At 35.1% G+C, this 17,554-nt stretch overlaps 1 protein-coding gene across 1 annotated transcript in view; it reads right to left on the bottom strand.

The window, feature by feature from the left end:
• Positions 1-17,554, bottom strand: part of LOC121425340 (rab3 GTPase-activating protein catalytic subunit-like) — a 29,681-nt gene that overhangs the window by 3,531 nt on the left and 8,596 nt on the right. Inside the window, exons 6-22 of the mRNA XM_041621372.1 lie at positions 17,179-17,298; positions 16,626-16,791; positions 16,025-16,124; positions 15,342-15,495; positions 13,535-13,608; positions 12,938-13,030; positions 12,248-12,432; positions 10,935-11,027; positions 9,324-9,496; positions 8,639-8,693; positions 7,515-7,839; positions 6,637-6,821; positions 6,278-6,415; positions 5,641-5,784; positions 5,053-5,248; positions 4,370-4,470; positions 677-910 (exon numbers count right to left, since the gene is read on the bottom strand). Coding sequence (XP_041477306.1) covers positions 677-910; positions 4,370-4,470; positions 5,053-5,248; positions 5,641-5,784; positions 6,278-6,415; positions 6,637-6,821; positions 7,515-7,839; positions 8,639-8,693; positions 9,324-9,496; positions 10,935-11,027; positions 12,248-12,432; positions 12,938-13,030; positions 13,535-13,608; positions 15,342-15,495; positions 16,025-16,124; positions 16,626-16,791; positions 17,179-17,298 — 2,536 coding nt within the window. The remainder of the gene's footprint in view (positions 1-676; positions 911-4,369; positions 4,471-5,052; positions 5,249-5,640; positions 5,785-6,277; positions 6,416-6,636; positions 6,822-7,514; positions 7,840-8,638; positions 8,694-9,323; positions 9,497-10,934; positions 11,028-12,247; positions 12,433-12,937; positions 13,031-13,534; positions 13,609-15,341; positions 15,496-16,024; positions 16,125-16,625; positions 16,792-17,178; positions 17,299-17,554) is intronic.

The following is a 17,554-nucleotide window of genomic DNA, read 5'->3' as shown; positions in this document are numbered from 1 at the left end:
TGATTGTAATATAGTCAAGAAATGAAAAATCTACTGAAAAAAATTAGTATGCTAATTATGAAGAAGTATATAAAGCAAACCCAAATACAGCTTCATTAATGGCAGTAGTCTTTCATAAATATCTTGATAGCATTTATTACAAAACCTGTATCAATCTACCCATCTGGGGCCCATAACACAAAGCTTAGCAATCATCATAGAGCATTTTTAAAAGATTGATTGTATTGAGTGTAATGCACATTTGTGAAAATCAAATGTCCAATTATCTAATGTGTTATGGGACTCAGATCTAAAATCTATGCTGCAACATAAAAAAATGGATGATGTACCAATATTTTATTTTATTGTTCAACATATTGTTACATGATACTTGCCAAGACCAAATTACTCAAAGATCTAAGATACATGTATACTCAATATTTCATCAATTAATTGCCCCCCCTCCCCCAAAAAAGAAAAGAGTGCACAAATCTACAAAAGATTAATACCCATTAAAATATGGTTTTGAAATAACAGAGTAAATACAGTTGTAGAATTGGTTTGATTGGCACTGACCTATGGTTAATGTAGATGGGTTATCATGACAAAATACCTTCTGCCCCACTAAAAAAATGATGTGTAACATGAATGGATCATTCATAATTCATCTTAACTTTGAAAATATGATTGAACTAACCCGTTGAGCAGCGCTGTAGAGTTTATGAATAATGCCTCCTACCACGCCCCTCCCAGCCTTGTGAACAAACACCTCCGGCTGCTCCTGTAGTTTGGTCACAAACTCCTCCAGTTCCTGCATAGCCGCATGGCTTAGATGGTCTGTTCCACTTTCAGCGGAGGGGAGAAACTTGGCTCGGAGGGACTGGTCTCTTGCGATGATGACTTCTACAAGCCCGACCTGCTTAACTATTTCCTGTATGACAAAAAGATGAAATAGGGGGACTGTTTCATGAGGCTGTTAATAAAGTTAAAAACAATTTTTACCCATTGAAATATTTTAGGGTAAAATGATTCCATAATCATTTATAATCATATAAAATAATCAATTGATTGTACCTCCCGACCCATTTGCACAATTTCTAATTAACCTTATACACTCAAGCAACTGAACGCATTAAACCTTTTTCATAAGTACAAAGCAGAAGCAAATTGTTTCAGGAATGTCCATCATAGGGGGTTAGATCTATGGAATTGTCTTCATGATGAAGTACAATATTGATCATTCTAAGCAAAGCTTGATATTGTGAAGTATGCATTGTGATGGCATACAAAGGAAATATCATCACACTATGCAAAGTAATGAAGAGAAGTGGAATGCCTCTGGCCGTCTCACCTGCATCACGGGGTTCAATATAGCAGCAGTGCTGACTTTGAAAACTACTCTAACTCGCACAAGATGTTCAGTGATACATGGTTACTCTTATGTCCACTTTTTATGAACTAGACCAATAAACTTACAGAGATATGATGGTTATTCAACAAACAAGTGGAATGCCTCTGGCCGTCTCACCTGCATCACGCGGTTCAATATAGCAGCAGTGCTGACTTTGAATACTACTCTAACTCGCACAAGATGTTCAGTGATACATGGTTACTCTTATGTCCACTTTTTATGAACTAGACCAATAAACTTACAGAGATATGATGGTTATTCAACAAAAAAACCCAACATGGCCAAAGTTCATTGACCTTACATGACCTTTGACCTTAATCATGTGACCTGAAACTTGAACAGGATGTTCAGTGATACTTGATTACTCTTATGTACAAGTTTCATGAATCAGATCCATAAACTTTCAAAGTTATGATGGTAATTCAACAGATACACCCAATTCGGCCAAAGTTCATTGACCTTTGACCTTGGTCATGTGACCTGTAACGCGCACAGGATGTTCAGTGATACTTGATTACTCTAATGTGAAAGTTTAATTAACTAGACCAATAAACTTTCAAAGTTATGATGGTAATTCAACAGATACCCCCGATTCGGCCAAAGTTCATTGACCCTAAATGACCTTTGACCTTAATCATGAGACCTGAAACTTGCACAAAATTTTCAGTGATGCTTGATTACTATTATGTCCAAGTTTCATGAATCAGATCTATAAACTTTCAAAGTTATAATGGGAATTCAACAGATATCCCCAATTCAGCCAAAGTTCATTGACCCTAAATGACCTTTGACCTTGGTCATGTGACGTGAAACTCATGCAGGATGTTCAGTGATACTTGATTAACCTTATGTCCAAGTTTCATGAACTTGGTCCATATATTTTCTAAGTTATGATGACATTTCAAAAACTTAACCTCAGGTTAAGATTTCGATGTTGAATCCTCCAACATGGTCTAAGTTCATTGACCCTAAATGACCTTTGACCTTGGTCATGTGACATGAAACTCTAATAGGATGTTCAGTAATACTTGATTAACCTTATGGCCAAGTTTTATTAACTAGGTCCATATACTTTCTAAGTTATGACGTCATTTCAAAAACTTAACCTCAGGTTAAGATTTGATGTTGACGCCGCCGCCGCCGCCACCGCCGCCGCCGTCGGAAAAGCGGCGCCTATAGTCTCACTTTGCTTCGCAGGTGAGACAAAAACCCCAACATGGCCAAAGTTCATTGACCTTACATGACCTTTGACCTTGATCATGTGACCTGAAACTCGAACAGGATGTTCAGTGTACTTGATTACTCTTATGTACAAGTTTCATGAATCAGATCCATAAACTTTCAAAGTTATGATGGTAATTCAACATATACACCCAATTCGGCCAAAGTTCATTGACCTTTGACCTTGGTCATGTGACCTGAAACGCGCACAGGATGTTCAGTGATACTTGATTACTCTAATGTCCAAGTTTAACGAACTAGACCAATAAACTTTCAAAGTTATGATGGTAATTCAACAGATACCCCCGATTCGGCCAAAGTTCATTGACCCTAAATGACCTTTGACCTTAATCATGAGACCTGAAACTTGCACAAAATTTTCAGTGATGCTTGATTACTATTATGTCCAAGTTTCATGAATCAGATCTATAAACTTTCAAAGTTATAATGGGAATTCAACAGATATCCCCAATTCGGCCAAAGTTCATTGACCCTAAATGACCTTTGACCTTGGTCATGTGATGTGAAACTCATGCAGGATGTTCAGTGATACTTGATTATCTTTATGTCCAAGTTTCATGAACTAGGTCCATATATTTTCGAAGTTTAATGACATTTCAAAAACTTAACCTCAGGTTAAGATTTTGATGTTGATTCCTCCAACATGGTCTAAGTTCATTGACCCTAAATGACCTTTGACCTTGGTCATGTGACATGAAACTCTAATAGGATGTTCAGTAATACTTGATTAACCTTATGGCCAAGTTTCATGAACTAGGTCCATATACTTTCTAAGTTATGATGTCATTTCAAAAACTTAACCTCAGGTTAAGATTTGATGTTGACGCTGCCGTCGGAAAAGCGGCGCCTATAGTCTCACTCTGCTATGCAGGTGAGACAAAAAAATCATGGCAATCAAATCAGTTGTTTATAAGCTCATGCCAAACTTTTCCAACCTTTTAAGTGAAACAACCACGCCTCTTTTTGCACTTTGGATTATGTTAAGAGTAAAAAGAAAAGAGTGTTATGTGCTGCTAAGTGAGATAAAATATTTTTCATTCACAAGTAATTTAGTGCACTCTTCAACCTCAAAACACGTAACCCAAAACCTGCAATCTACAGTAACAGATCCAAAATGAGAGACTTGTATTTTGTTTTATAATCTTTTGTTGAAGGAGTCAAAGAAAGTGAAAGAGTAGAAGAAGGAAGAGACGAACAAATATTGTACTTCACAGAAAAGAAAGACATAAAAAATTGGAAAAGGAACATAATGACAGAGACTAAGAAGTTAAGATGAAGACGAAGATGAAACGAAAGCCTATCTGATGAGTTCTTATTAGAAACAGGAAGGGTGGATAGGGTGCAACCCCTCATCACTAATTTCTTATTAATAAAGCAGATACGAACCAAAAGCGCCATCTCGAGTCCTCAAGTACTCATACCTGGCCAGTTTCCTAACCCACAATGCTAGTGTAGTCTAGTAAAATAGACTCACTTGAATGATAACATGTTAATTAACTACTCAATACATTTATACCACAATAATTACGTTAACAAAGGCAAAACAATTACTTTTCCTCTTAAAACATTGTAGTTTCTCTATACAAAAATACAATTATAGGTCAATGAATTCTCTGTATTATTAGAAGATATCTGAAAACGTATATTTTGAGACTATGTATTTATAACACACAGTTAACACGAGAAAACACACAGTTCACTCCCCCTTTAAAAGGCAGATAAATTTTGGTTACTGACCTCGTATTTCTTGATATCTTGGACAGGTGCTCTGGTCATCCTAGATGCAGTGTTCAGAAGCTGAGGGAAATGAGGCTTCAGTGATGGTACTTTCTCTGCACCTACACATGGTAAAATGAAGGTAAACTAATCTGTTAGCAAACCCAAGTAATTTGAAGCAATCGGTATTCCCAATCTTATTTATCTTGATCATCATCACCATAAGCACTAAGACAGTGACTACTTTTTATTGCACATCTTTCATACTCATATTAACCTCTGAGTTTCAAGTGATGTATCTGTATAATAAAATTGACACTGTGACCAACATAAAGAAATTGAGATATCCTATATCATCAACACCAACACTACCACAACCATTCTTATCCTCCTCATCATCATTATTGCTAACAGCTTCATCATCACAAATATTACTAGCACCATAATCATAATCATCACCATCATAATCATTATCAACACCCTTGCAATCCTCCTCCTCATCATCATCATCATCATCATCATCGTCATCATGATCATCATCATCATCACCACCATTATGATCATCATCCTCATCATCATCGTCATCATGATCATGATCATCATCACCACCATTATGATGATCATCATCATCATCATCTAAACTTCACAGCACCATTATCACAATTATCACAAATAAAAAATTAAAATCACCATCACCATCCTACCTGCTTTTTCCAATCTTTGCAGAGCGGCATGGACCAGGGCAGGTAAGAGGTGTAAGACTAGCTCGGAAGGTTTCAGAGATGCCAAAAAATGGAGGACCTTTTCTGCTTCCTTGGTATCATCAAACAATCTCTTCTGCCGATGACTAGGAACAGCTCTCGACTGACTCCAAACCTCCTGCCACGTGTTACCTGGCAACTGTACACACAAGCAAAAGTAGACAAGACCATCATTTTAGATCTACTCATACCAAACTAAAAGACAATAAGCTGAAAATAAGTAAAAAAAAATTATGTTGACTTCTTTTTTCAAAAGAAATCCTCCTTAGGACAGGACCTTTGCTCTTCTGGTTGCTTGCATACAAGCATTCATGCTTTCTTATCCATCAGGTATCACACAAACACCATCACCATTAGAAACTACTTCACAGCAGGTTAAAGAGGGAATTTCCCATAACATCTTTTAATCCTTCAGTTTTTAAATGATGAAGGATGAGGGAGCATCAATAATACTGTGACACACTGCATGCAGTGAATCTAACAGACAAAATTCTTCTGAAGAATTTTGAAATAAATTTTCATTTCATTTACCTGCATTCTCTGGCTGAGTTGACCTCTGACCCTACCCTCAGACCCCTGTTCATCTGCCGGCAGAAGAGGGTCATCTAGATCCACCCAATCCCGAGGGGAGTACCATCTGACAAAGTCTTCTAAGGTGCATCCTGGGTTGGCAGCCTAAGGGTCAAAGGTTTATCAAGTTAGCTCACTAAAGTTTCATCCTTATCAGATTTAATTGTCTTAAATGATTAGAGAATACTGATTATAATGCACTGAATAATTGCTGCATGATATTAAGAATTTAGAATACTAGTAATGGAAATGGTAAGAAACTGATTAAGTTCTGCTGATTACTACATTCAGGTTCTGCACAAATGTGCATGAATGGGATGGTTTTGGTCCTATTTTGAACAAGGGACATCTTGAAAACAATCCTTTCAGTTGGACTATTTTACCATAATTTTCTTTCCGAACTTTGAAATTTGAAACTTTGCAAAAATCGTCAACTTTTCCCACATCTTTCCTTTATGATTTACAGTGAAATGTCAAAGATATATATACATTGCAGAAACATAAATATACATTGCTAAATGCCTATTAATCCACCAGAAATTAAGGTACATGGTAAACTTGATCAAAAACAATGACTGCATTTCAATTAAAACTTTACCTTGAAAGACTCCATATCTGACAAAAGGCAAGCACTCTGCATCCTGGCTCTAAGTTCCATCCCTTCTGAGGAGGTTCCAAGTTGGGCTAAGACCTCAGCATGTTCCTCTAACATATCTTCTGTCATGGGTGCTGGATCCTATCAATAAGGATATCAAGATCAGGGTCAAAGCCAAATGTTTGGTCAAACAAGCACTTCAAATCATCTGACATCCATCAATCAATCGATTGCAAAATTGCAAATGATGTTTGGTTTCAATTACAAATGAATATTTTGCAACACTCCCTCAGTCAAAAAACTATATTTGATTCTAAGAGATTTGACTTGGCATGACTGACCATTCCCGTAATACAACTAACCTGGGTAACTGGAATGTACAGAACTTCATTGGTGTGTAGTAATCTGAGTTCTCCGCATGGTTTTAATCTTCCTTCCGGTTTCATCCCTTCCTTTCCGTCCTCTTCTTTTCCTGAACCTTGATCCTTCTCATTTCCTACATCTTTACTTTCTGCATCTTCTAATGAGATGTCCATGTCTTCATGTTCTACGAGCCATCACAGAAAAGTAGGAGGTACACAAAAATTAAGCAATGATATATATATATATATAAATATATAAGCCACAACAGACGTACATTACATTCTGAGGTGAGGTAACATGACAGAATGTACTTCAGAATTCAGTAACTGGCATTCCTTCATAGTAGAGTACTCATAGAATATGCAACAGAAAATTTAATGTGTGTTAGCATGATTTCTGACATTACCATGAGCTTGGTGAAAACATGACCATGTTTTCACTTTAAATACGGCATTCCTGTGGCATCAAGATGAAAAGTAAACGAAGCATTCCTTATCATTCCTAAGACTGGAACTGAACATTAGCAAAACTTAGAACTACAGAATGAAATAATCTTCATTGATAAGACATTTCTACTGCATGATGGCTACATTAAACTCAAAGGTATTTCTAATAAATTGTTATTCTATGGATGGAAAATATTTGAATTTCTTTGTTTATGCAAGAATTGTATGTTTTACAACAAATCTGATTATAAGAATGATAATATCACATTCTATGCCACCAATATTCTTCAGCTGGACTGCCATGATGCTTGCCCGAAACCATACTTAAGAATAGGCTAGACTCTGTTGGTGCACTTTGTGTATTAATATGCCCTGCAGAATGAATGTTAGATTACAAAAAAAGTGAAATAAAATGACAAGATACTACTCACCATCATTTTCTCTGCACAAATTTCTTGAGTTGAGAGACTGTTCCTCCAATCCTCCTTCATCAGGCGGTGTCGCATCATCGCACTCAAAGAATTCCTCCTCGCTATCATCACTTTCCTTACTACGTGACGATGCAGCCCTCACGATCCGGGTGATTTGCTCGTTCGATGGAGCTCCTCCCTCTGCTGAGGATTCTCTTGAAGGGCTCCCTCTATCATCTGTTTGGTCTGATGAGAGACTACTCTTTGACGGGTTTGAGTCTTTAGAGTATAGTCGTTTCCGCCTCTCTTCCCTATCCTTCTTGCGGTCAATGCAACAATTAAGCATCTAGATAAAAAGAATGAGAGAAATAAAAAGGGAATATCAGGAACAATGAAGATATTTGTAATCAATAAAAAATCAGTTTTAGGAGGTTAAATCAATTATTGTCTCAAAATTGATTGTTGCTGATTGCAAATTTGCAGTTGATTCCTGGTTTGTTTCTTACAAACATAAAATACTGATTGATTCAGCATAGTTTGCATTGATTTATCAGTTGCAGATTGGTACATGTAACTTACATTTGCAATTTATTGAAATGAGTTTCTTGCAACACTTTGCAAAGCCCCATTATATGAGGACATTGGAGTTGAAATATCTGAACATGTATAAGAATTATATTTGCATTTTGTATTGCCATTGAAATTAAAAGCATACATTCAAATTGTACCTGCCTCAGCAGAGTAGTGATTGAGAAATCTCTTGCATTCCAGCGATTCCAGAAATCCAGATTCTGACAGAAATGTGTTTGAAAACACATCCCTTTAGTATCAATATAATATCAAAATTGCTTAAATCTAATATTTCCAATGAAATGTGTTTCAAAATCATGATTCAGGGGGGGGGAATTGACTCTTGAATGCAACCTAAAGAAAAGACCAAATAGAAATCTGAACTGAAAGCTAATAGATAATAATGAAAGAAAGATAATAATGCTATCTTGTTAAGTGATGTTGACTGATACAAAATCATACATTTATGCTTCATACATTGTAGTATCATTTAGAAGTAAAACATCTTTATTTGAAATTAATCTTGCAATTTTATCCTTTAATTAATTCTTTCATACACCAATCACCTCACTTACCTGTAACTTTTGATGAAGAAGACAGCAGCCCATATTAGGAGTTGTTGATCCAAGACTATAAGAAACAAATTAAAAGAAACTTTTGTTTTAAAGTGATACTTTGTTTTGCTCACAATGGTGATAGTGTGCTACATCACACTTGTCTACAAAAGCTAGTCCAAAGGCTAGGAAATTACCCAAAATGTGCATTGTACAAAACTATTATTCTGGCATTCCAATTTACACAAAAGTGCAGTGATTGTCAGATCATTCTTTTGTGACTGATTCTTTATGATGTTCAGATTCAGCACCCTGTTGGTAATGTTTTTATATTTATAAATAAAAACCGTTTCAAAAAACATTTAACTCACAAAGTTAGCAATTGTATATTAGAATGCTCTATAGGTGTACATTCATTTATACTGTATGCTGAGATTGTGCACAACTCTATGCTTGAGATTTGGTTTATAACAATAATTCTATAATCAATATTTTTATTGGTGAGCCAACTTTTTCATAACTTCAATATTTTAATAGCAATTTTATTCATAAATATGTTCTGCCAAACAATATGTTTTTGTTAAATAAACTCCTTAATTTTATCTAATAATGAATATCAAACCATGAAAATAGATTATCTTTAGATTTACTATAACTTTATCATACAGGTATTGCACTCTTAAAAACAAACTGACTCTCTTCTTACCCTGGTATATTGTAATTATTTTCAAGTCGATATCTCATCTCTAAAACGAATTCATGCCAAAGGTGCGCAACGCCTTTGAGTCCTCCGTGACACTGGTTGACTACACACATACTAATAGCTAGCTTATAGGTCAAGCTGGATTCAGGAGCTGTCTTGAAGTGCCGATATCTCTCCTAGAAAGAACAGGATTCAAGATATTTACTTATTCATCATCACAGGCTGAGATATTTACTACCCTAAATAATTTTAACATTTATGTTGAAATCAAATATATGAATATCATAGTGTATATAACGCCTCGAAGTTTGACAAAAGATTTATTTCTACATCTATCAAGCTTTCAATTTTTGTCACCAATATTTCAATGACTCATTTTTTTTCATGCATTGTCAATTTGCTGAATGAAATTATAAGTAACAGCACTAACAAAGAGATCCAGTAACACATTATATAAGGACCATGGTATGGAGATCTTACTATGGGCAATCTCTTGGCCTGACTTCAACTGTTGATTTCAACAGATAGTTAACAAAAGTACTTTATTTTGAGAATATGTGGTCTATTTTTGGTCAAAAGGCATATGAAATGAAATTACTTAAAGGGGAAGTTCACCCTGAAGAAAAGTTTGTTGTAAAAATAGCAGAAAAATTAATAAAAAATATTGGTGAAGGTTTGAGGAAAATCCGTTAAAGATTAAGAAAGTTATTAGAATTCAAAGTTTTGGATTTGTGACGTCATATGCGAGCAGCATTCCTACATAGCGAATGGTAAAAAATCAATGAATTTCAAATTTTGTATGGTTCCTGATGACTTTATTTTGTTTTCTATCTATGATCGGGTGTGAAATGATTTGTCTATTGATATACAAAAGGCACTGTAGAAACCATTTTCAATTTTGTGAGAAAATGACATTTCTTTGATTTTTTTACCATTCGCTATGTAGGAATGCTGCTCGCATATGACGTCACAAATCCAAAACTTTGAATTCTAATAACTTTCTTAATCTTTGACGGATTATCCTCAAACCTTCACCAATATTTTTTATTAATTTTTCTGCTATTTTTACAATAAACTTTTCTTCAGGGTGAACTTCCCCTTTAATGAAAGTAATATGAACATGAACATTTTCTTATTCCACCTGGAAAAGCAACTAAAAAAATAAAATCTCAAAAACATGCTATTGACAGGTTGAAAATCATGTTATATTTTATTGTAACTCTTTCTACAACATCCCCTGTATATTTCTTTCATACTCTTCATGTTTCTTCATATTACCTCATATAAAGTGGAAAACCAGTGTGAAACCATTTTGATCATCATTACAATAGCTTATTTCATCATCAAACTTGTGATTTCAGATCTTTAAGGCAAGTCTAAACTTAGATCTCTTGGGAACACAGAAATCTGCTTCACTTTTTAAAAAATGACTGAAAACTGGTAAATAAAAAATATATATTCTGGTTTAAAGAAACTGCTTCTTCAAGCATTAATCGCTTTATTGACAGTCAACTTATGCAAATTTAAGTGTATCATGAGAAAGCATTGATGCAATATTTGTTAACCTATGCAGAATTATATATTATTAATAGGTATTGATCTAGAATTTATTACCTTTTTATCAAAATCTTTTTCAGTATCTTCATTAGGTGTAGATGCACTCTCACCAGCTGGGGTAGAAACTGCACTCGCATCAGGAAACAAGAACTAAAGAAAGAAAGAATAAAAAAGGATAATAGCATCTAAACTTTGTTGATGCAGTCAATTTTCACTGTTCTCTATTTTGCTTAAGATGTAGACTATCATAATTAATATTTATGCAAATGTAATGAATTGTACATTAGTACAATTACATACAATAATTGCAATAAGAATTTTGCTTATTCATCTTTGTTCCAAAGAAACTTACAAACGAATAGAGTCATCAATATCTTCAAAATAATCAGTGGTTTAATGGGTGTAACAAGGAAAGCCAGGGAACATTTAATGAAGAGACTTGTCAGATTTTTCCCCCTATAAATTCTATTTCATCCAACAATCTCAGAAGCATCAACAAGACACATTTGATTCTCAGAAAATCTAAGCCAAGGAAATTTATCAAAGCTGGCAACTTGTCAACTTATCTTGTCATTAAAACATATTCGAGTCATACAGTCTAATTAATTCAACAATGAAGCAATACAATGTCTCATTCACATGTATACAGGAGCAAAGGCTATAGCTGACCTGCAATATGGTCCTAAAAACAAAATAAACACAAGTGGAATGCCTCTGGCCGTCTCACCTGCATCACGCGATTCAACATAGCAGAAGTGCCGACTTTGAAAACTACTATAACTCACACAAGATGTTCAGTGATACTTGGTTACTCTTATTTCCACATTTTATGAACTAGACCAATACACTGACAGAGATAGGATGGTAATTCAAAAAATACCCCCAATGTGGCCAAAATGCATTGATCTCACATGACCTTTGACCTTGGTCATGTGACGTGAAACTCTTGCAGGATGTTCAGTGATACTTGATTAACTTTGTGTCCAAGTTTCATGAACTATTTCCATATATTTTCTAAGTTATGATGACATTTCAAAAACTTAACCTCCGGTTAAGATTTTGATGTTGATTCCCCCAACATGGTCTAAGTTCATTGACCCTAAATGACCTTTGACCTTGGTCATGTGACATGAAACTCTAATAGGATGTTCAGTAATACTTGATTAACCTTATGGCCAAGTTTCATGAACTAGGTCCATATACTTTCTAAGTTATGATGTCATTTCAAAAACTTAACCTTAGGTTAAGATTTGATGTTGACGCCGCCGACGCTGCCGTCGGCGCCTAAAGTCTCACTCTGCTATGCAGGTGAGACAAAAAATGGAGACTTACAAAGGGCTAATGAAAGAGTTCAAGAAAGATATTCTTACCACTAAGATATCATTGAGGATGTTGACTGGTATAGGTGACTCTAATCTAGATGCCTGATTGCCCTGGGTTCGTCTCCTACGCTGTGCTGCTTGTGCTCTGCTCATCACCGAAGACAGCGTGGGAAACGGGACACGGGCTGGGTCCGTTAACCTATGGAGGGCTAAACTAACCTGCTCAGAGGTTTCTGACAATAAAAAGATTAGGTGTATTTCTTCACTATTCAGAGATACTTATGAATGACTGAAGGTCAAGGATTATAATAACTTTAAAGTTCTAAACATCTGATTAAAGGAAGATTAATTTATAATTCCAAACAAAAAGTATTCTTATTAAAGCAAGAAGAGCTATAAATTATTCATTTGAAAAGCAAAGGTTATTCATTCTTTAATAAAAAATATGAATAAGTAATCTCCATTTTATGGATGTGGATTGAGGGCCATTTCATAAAGCTTATTCACTGCATGCAGGGCTTCAGATAAGCATTCTCAATCCCCATTCTTTTATTGTTAGATAAAGGAATAAGTAGAATTTGAAGGAAAAAAATTGAGCATGATTCCTGCACAAAGACATAGCCCAAAGTTGTTTATATTTTTGTTAAGGAATATAAGAAAAGCATGTAATATCAATACCCCACTATTAACATTACATCTATCAGTATTACTATCATTTTCGTTCATACTGTTACATACCATCATCATCATCTTCAAAAGCACCTCCACCTAGGAGTTGATCAATGGATTCTTTACTATGGGCAAGCTTGGCAAAACCTTTTAAGTAGTCCGCTGCAAGACAAAACAAAGAAAATAAATCACTTTCTCAATGACATCTTCCTGTCAAATTCTATAACTTTTGCAAATCTCATTTATAGCTGTAAGACTATCATGAAACCAGGTATGAGAAAGTGTGTGCAGAGAGATGTCATTTTAGGGGGGGGGTGGAAGGGCATACATTTTGCACAGTTTTCTAAATATAAGCGTGATATCAGTTAGAATGAGTTTAACATGTACTCTTTTTTATAGTTAGCAACAATTGATTCCTTTAAAATTTTATTATTACAATGTAAGATCATACTGACTGATTACTCTCCTTAACTAAAGGTAGTGTGTTCAATTCACATCAACTTAAAGATTTTAACATTAATATTGGTACTACTGGTCTAAGGAGTTTAGAGATGAAAGGAATACCCAACAAATTGTTACCACTTTGCACTAAAAAATATGCAAAAAGCAGTCTTTGATAAAATCCCAATATCAAAGGCTACATTGCTAATCATAATGGTAACTTACCAAGTAGGCTACTAGGATTCTCTGTCATATGTACTCTGGCTGACCACTGAGGGGCCTGGAGAGGATCAAGATCACTGGAAATAATAACAGAAAAAAGTTCATTAGAAGCTATTATACCAACATGATCACACAAAATACCTGGTGCTTTCTAATGAGGAAATCTACCCAGATCAGAATATATCAAGATATATGCCAGTGTGAAAGTAAAAGCACCCCAAGAAAGTTAGTAGGTAATCGTCAAATTTACAAGAACATTTTTATAGTAATTTCTCTATCTCATGACCCAATTTAACACTGAAAAATTACACTACCATATATTCAGTCGACCAAATTCATTCATCTTAGTTTTCAGAATGATACAGGTCAATGAATTCCATATTTATTTTGGGGCACACAAACTATAAACAAGTGGAATGCCTCTGGCCGTCTCACCTGCATCACGCGATTCAACATAGCAGCAGTGCTGACTTTGAAAACTACTATAACTCGCACAAGATGTTCAGTGATACTTGGTTACTCTTATTTCCACCTTTTATGAACTAGACCAATACACTTTACAGAGATAGGATGGTAATTCAACAAATACCCCCAATGTGGCCAAAGTTCATAGACCTCACATGACCTTTGACCTTGATCATGTGACCTGAAACTTGCACAGGATATTCAATGATAATTGAGTACTCTTATGTCCAAGTTTCAAAAGTCAGATCAATAAACTTGCGAAGTTATGATGGTAATTCAACAGATAACCCCATTATGGCCAAAGTTCATTGACCTTTGATCTTGGTCATGTGACCTAAAATGCGCACAGGATGTTCAGTGATACTTGATTACTCTTATGTCCAAGTTTTATGAACTAGACCAACATACTTTTAAAGTTATGATGGTAATTCAACAGATACCCCAATTCGGCCAAAGTTCATTGACCCTAAATGACCTTTGACCTTGATCATGTGACCTGAAACTTGCACAGGATGTTCAGTGATACTTTATTACTATTATGTCTAAGTTTCATGAATCAGATCCAAAAACTTTTAAAGTTTTGATTGTAATTCAACAGATACCCCCAAATCGGCCAAAGTTCATTGACCCTAAATGACCTTTGACCTTGGTCATGTGACGTGAAACTCATGCAGGATGTTTGGTGATACTTGATTAACCTTTTTTTCAAGTTTAATGAACTAGGTCCATATATTTTCTAAGTTATGATGACATTTCAAAAACTTAACCTCAGGTTAAGATTTTGATGTTGATTCCCCCAACATGGTCTAAGTTCATTGACCCTAAATGACCTTGGTCATGTGACATGAAACTCTAATAGGATGTTCAGTAATACTTGATTAACCTTATGGCCAAGTTTCATGAACTAGGTCCATATACTTTCTAAGTTATGATGTCATTTCAAAAACTTAACCTCAGGTTAAGATTTGATGTTGACGCCGCCGCCGTCGGAAAAGCGGCACCTATAGTCTCACTCTGCTATGCAGGTGAGACAAAAACTGTCTTTAAAAAGTAAGTACAATATTTATTAACAAAAGCAAACATCAGGGGTACAGCAGTGCAGACAAGGTTTGTCTACATATATTTATGACCACAGATTCACAGTGACGTGGTGAAGGATCTCAGACTACAGAGAAGGACCCAACTTGACATGAACATATGAGCCATTATTGAAGCACCATATACCCATCAGATTGAAATAAGATGTACTGATACTTTGTAAATATAGCCACAAATACACATCTTTTTTATGTAGCATACTCAGTCATGTTCAAATGGGAATAAAATACAAGCACGGTTTCCTTACGAGTAAGCGTCGTTATCAACAATCATGTCCTCGGCAAAAGAGGGCCATGTGGCTGCTAGATGAAGCTCACTAACGGGATCTTCTACAGCTCCGTACGGCAGAGTGGTGAAACCCGGGTATCCTACATCATTATCATCTTCCAACATATCAAGATCTGTAAAGGAGAGAGATAGAGTGAGAGAAAGAGAAAGAACATATGTCAAATATTGATCTCTTTATGAGGGGGAAGGGGCAAGACAGAATGAGAGATAGAAACCATACACATGAAAATGAGCAGAAAGGTGAAATGAGAGAGTGAGAGTCACACATACAGAGGTAGACAGAAAATCCAGACAAAAAGTCAACTTAAATTGTGAAGTGAAAAGGTAGCCAAAAGAACAGGAGATAAAAAGCAAGCAATAGAGACACACAGGTGGTAAGGGAGGGAAGGAGAGGGAGAGAAAGAAGGGGGGGGGTAATGTTGAAGGAGAGGGCGATAGATTACATATCACACCACTGGGAACGGGACACAGAATGATAAAAGAAAATTGCAAATTTTGAAGAAAGCAAGAATTATCAATCTCCCCTGCATCCAAAAGAAAATGGTGGTTTAAATCAAGTAGGATGCTATAATGGACCTGATTTGTTTTTAATCTTTAATGTGAAAGATACAACCAATATCTTCTTAGTTTACAGTCACATACCTGGAGGGAGAAGAGGCCATGAGAACTGAGTCCAGTCATGAAGTACATAGGTAAATCTTACTGCTACATTGACTTCAGGGATTGGTGATATAGGGGATGCCTACAACAATGATATCATACATACAAGAGAGTATGTATAAGTATTCATAAGCACAATGACAAGTAATGCAAATTTCCATGAAGATACATGCAAGTTCAGTTAGCAGATAAATCTTAATTTAAAAAGAAAGAAAAAAATTCTGCATGAATAATTAGGCAAGGAACTCAATACAAGTAAATTCATAGTTAAATACATTAAAACTAAATGATGAAGTGACTCAATGAATAAATGGTAAGTGTGGTAAATAGAAGTTCCATAAATTATGGACAAATTTTTGTACTATCTAAAATGATTTTGCAAACAGTACTAATAATTAAAAGCAATTTTTAGTTAAATAAATAGAATGAGAAATTTCTTTTAGACAAAAAGGAAATTGAGAAGCACAATAATATAAATTATTTACTGAAATTTTTCAATTTCGAAAGGAGCCATGACAAGGACACATTTCCCAATCGGATATTTTAAAAGTCTTGAAACAGAAACATATACATGTAATTTTACCAGTTTTGATTTGAAGACATTGACAAGCCCTTCTAGGTGATTGTACTGATGAGGTATTCTTTTAAGATGGACAATGTCAAAGGTTGTTCGAACCCCAGGGGCTTCACATACACCTGTGTACATCCGCCTCCATTTCTGCTGTATCTGGGCAAACATCGGCACAGCACTAAACAAGGATGCAAAAGAGAAATAATAGACATTCCCACATCAAAGAAATTGATATGATGCCATAAAACAAAGGCTTTATACAGGTTCTAATGACAAATAAAATCAGCTGAAATTAAAAATTCCTCTAAATTTGCTTTAATTTGCAATTTCATGTAGAGGCACAACTCTCAAGAAAAAAAAGAGGAAATTTTCTCTTTACAAAAAGTAAGATGATTTCATATCAAAGTTCTTAATTTTGCAATATATACCATGATGCTGTATTTCTGTAAAACCTTTTTTTTTCTCTTATTGTCGAACTAAAGCTTATAAGCTCATAGTAACTGCATAATTCATGTAGGTAATGGAATCTATTCACAATAGGACAGGTACAATAATTTAGACTCACCAGTTTGTATTGTTGACTGCTATTGTAAGAGAACTTAAAAGGAGATTGCACTTGCTCTCACTAAGAATAGCCTCAGAGTTTGCTGCAGGAGAGAGGACTACAAAATGCCTCAAACCATACCTAAAAGAGAAAACAGGTAACAGAATTAGTGAAATGTCATTCTGATAACGTTCCACAATAAATACTCATTTGAGTTACAAACTTTCAAATTTTTTATGATCTTTGTGTTAAACCAATGTAGCCATGGAGATGATACAATTTGTTTTACTCGGATATACTCAGTGCACATGATAACTTACTTTTTGTCACCATGATAGTAGGCTCCCATTTATTACAGCAAATTCTTCCTTTCTTAAAAAGAAATACCTCCATGTTG

This window comes from Lytechinus variegatus, chromosome 1, assembly GCF_018143015.1.
Source record: "Lytechinus variegatus isolate NC3 chromosome 1, Lvar_3.0, whole genome shotgun sequence".
Lineage (NCBI taxonomy): Eukaryota > Metazoa > Echinodermata > Echinoidea > Temnopleuroida > Toxopneustidae > Lytechinus > Lytechinus variegatus.
The sequence above is the reverse complement of the archived record's forward strand: the minus strand, read 5'-3'. Positions and strand labels throughout refer to the sequence as shown.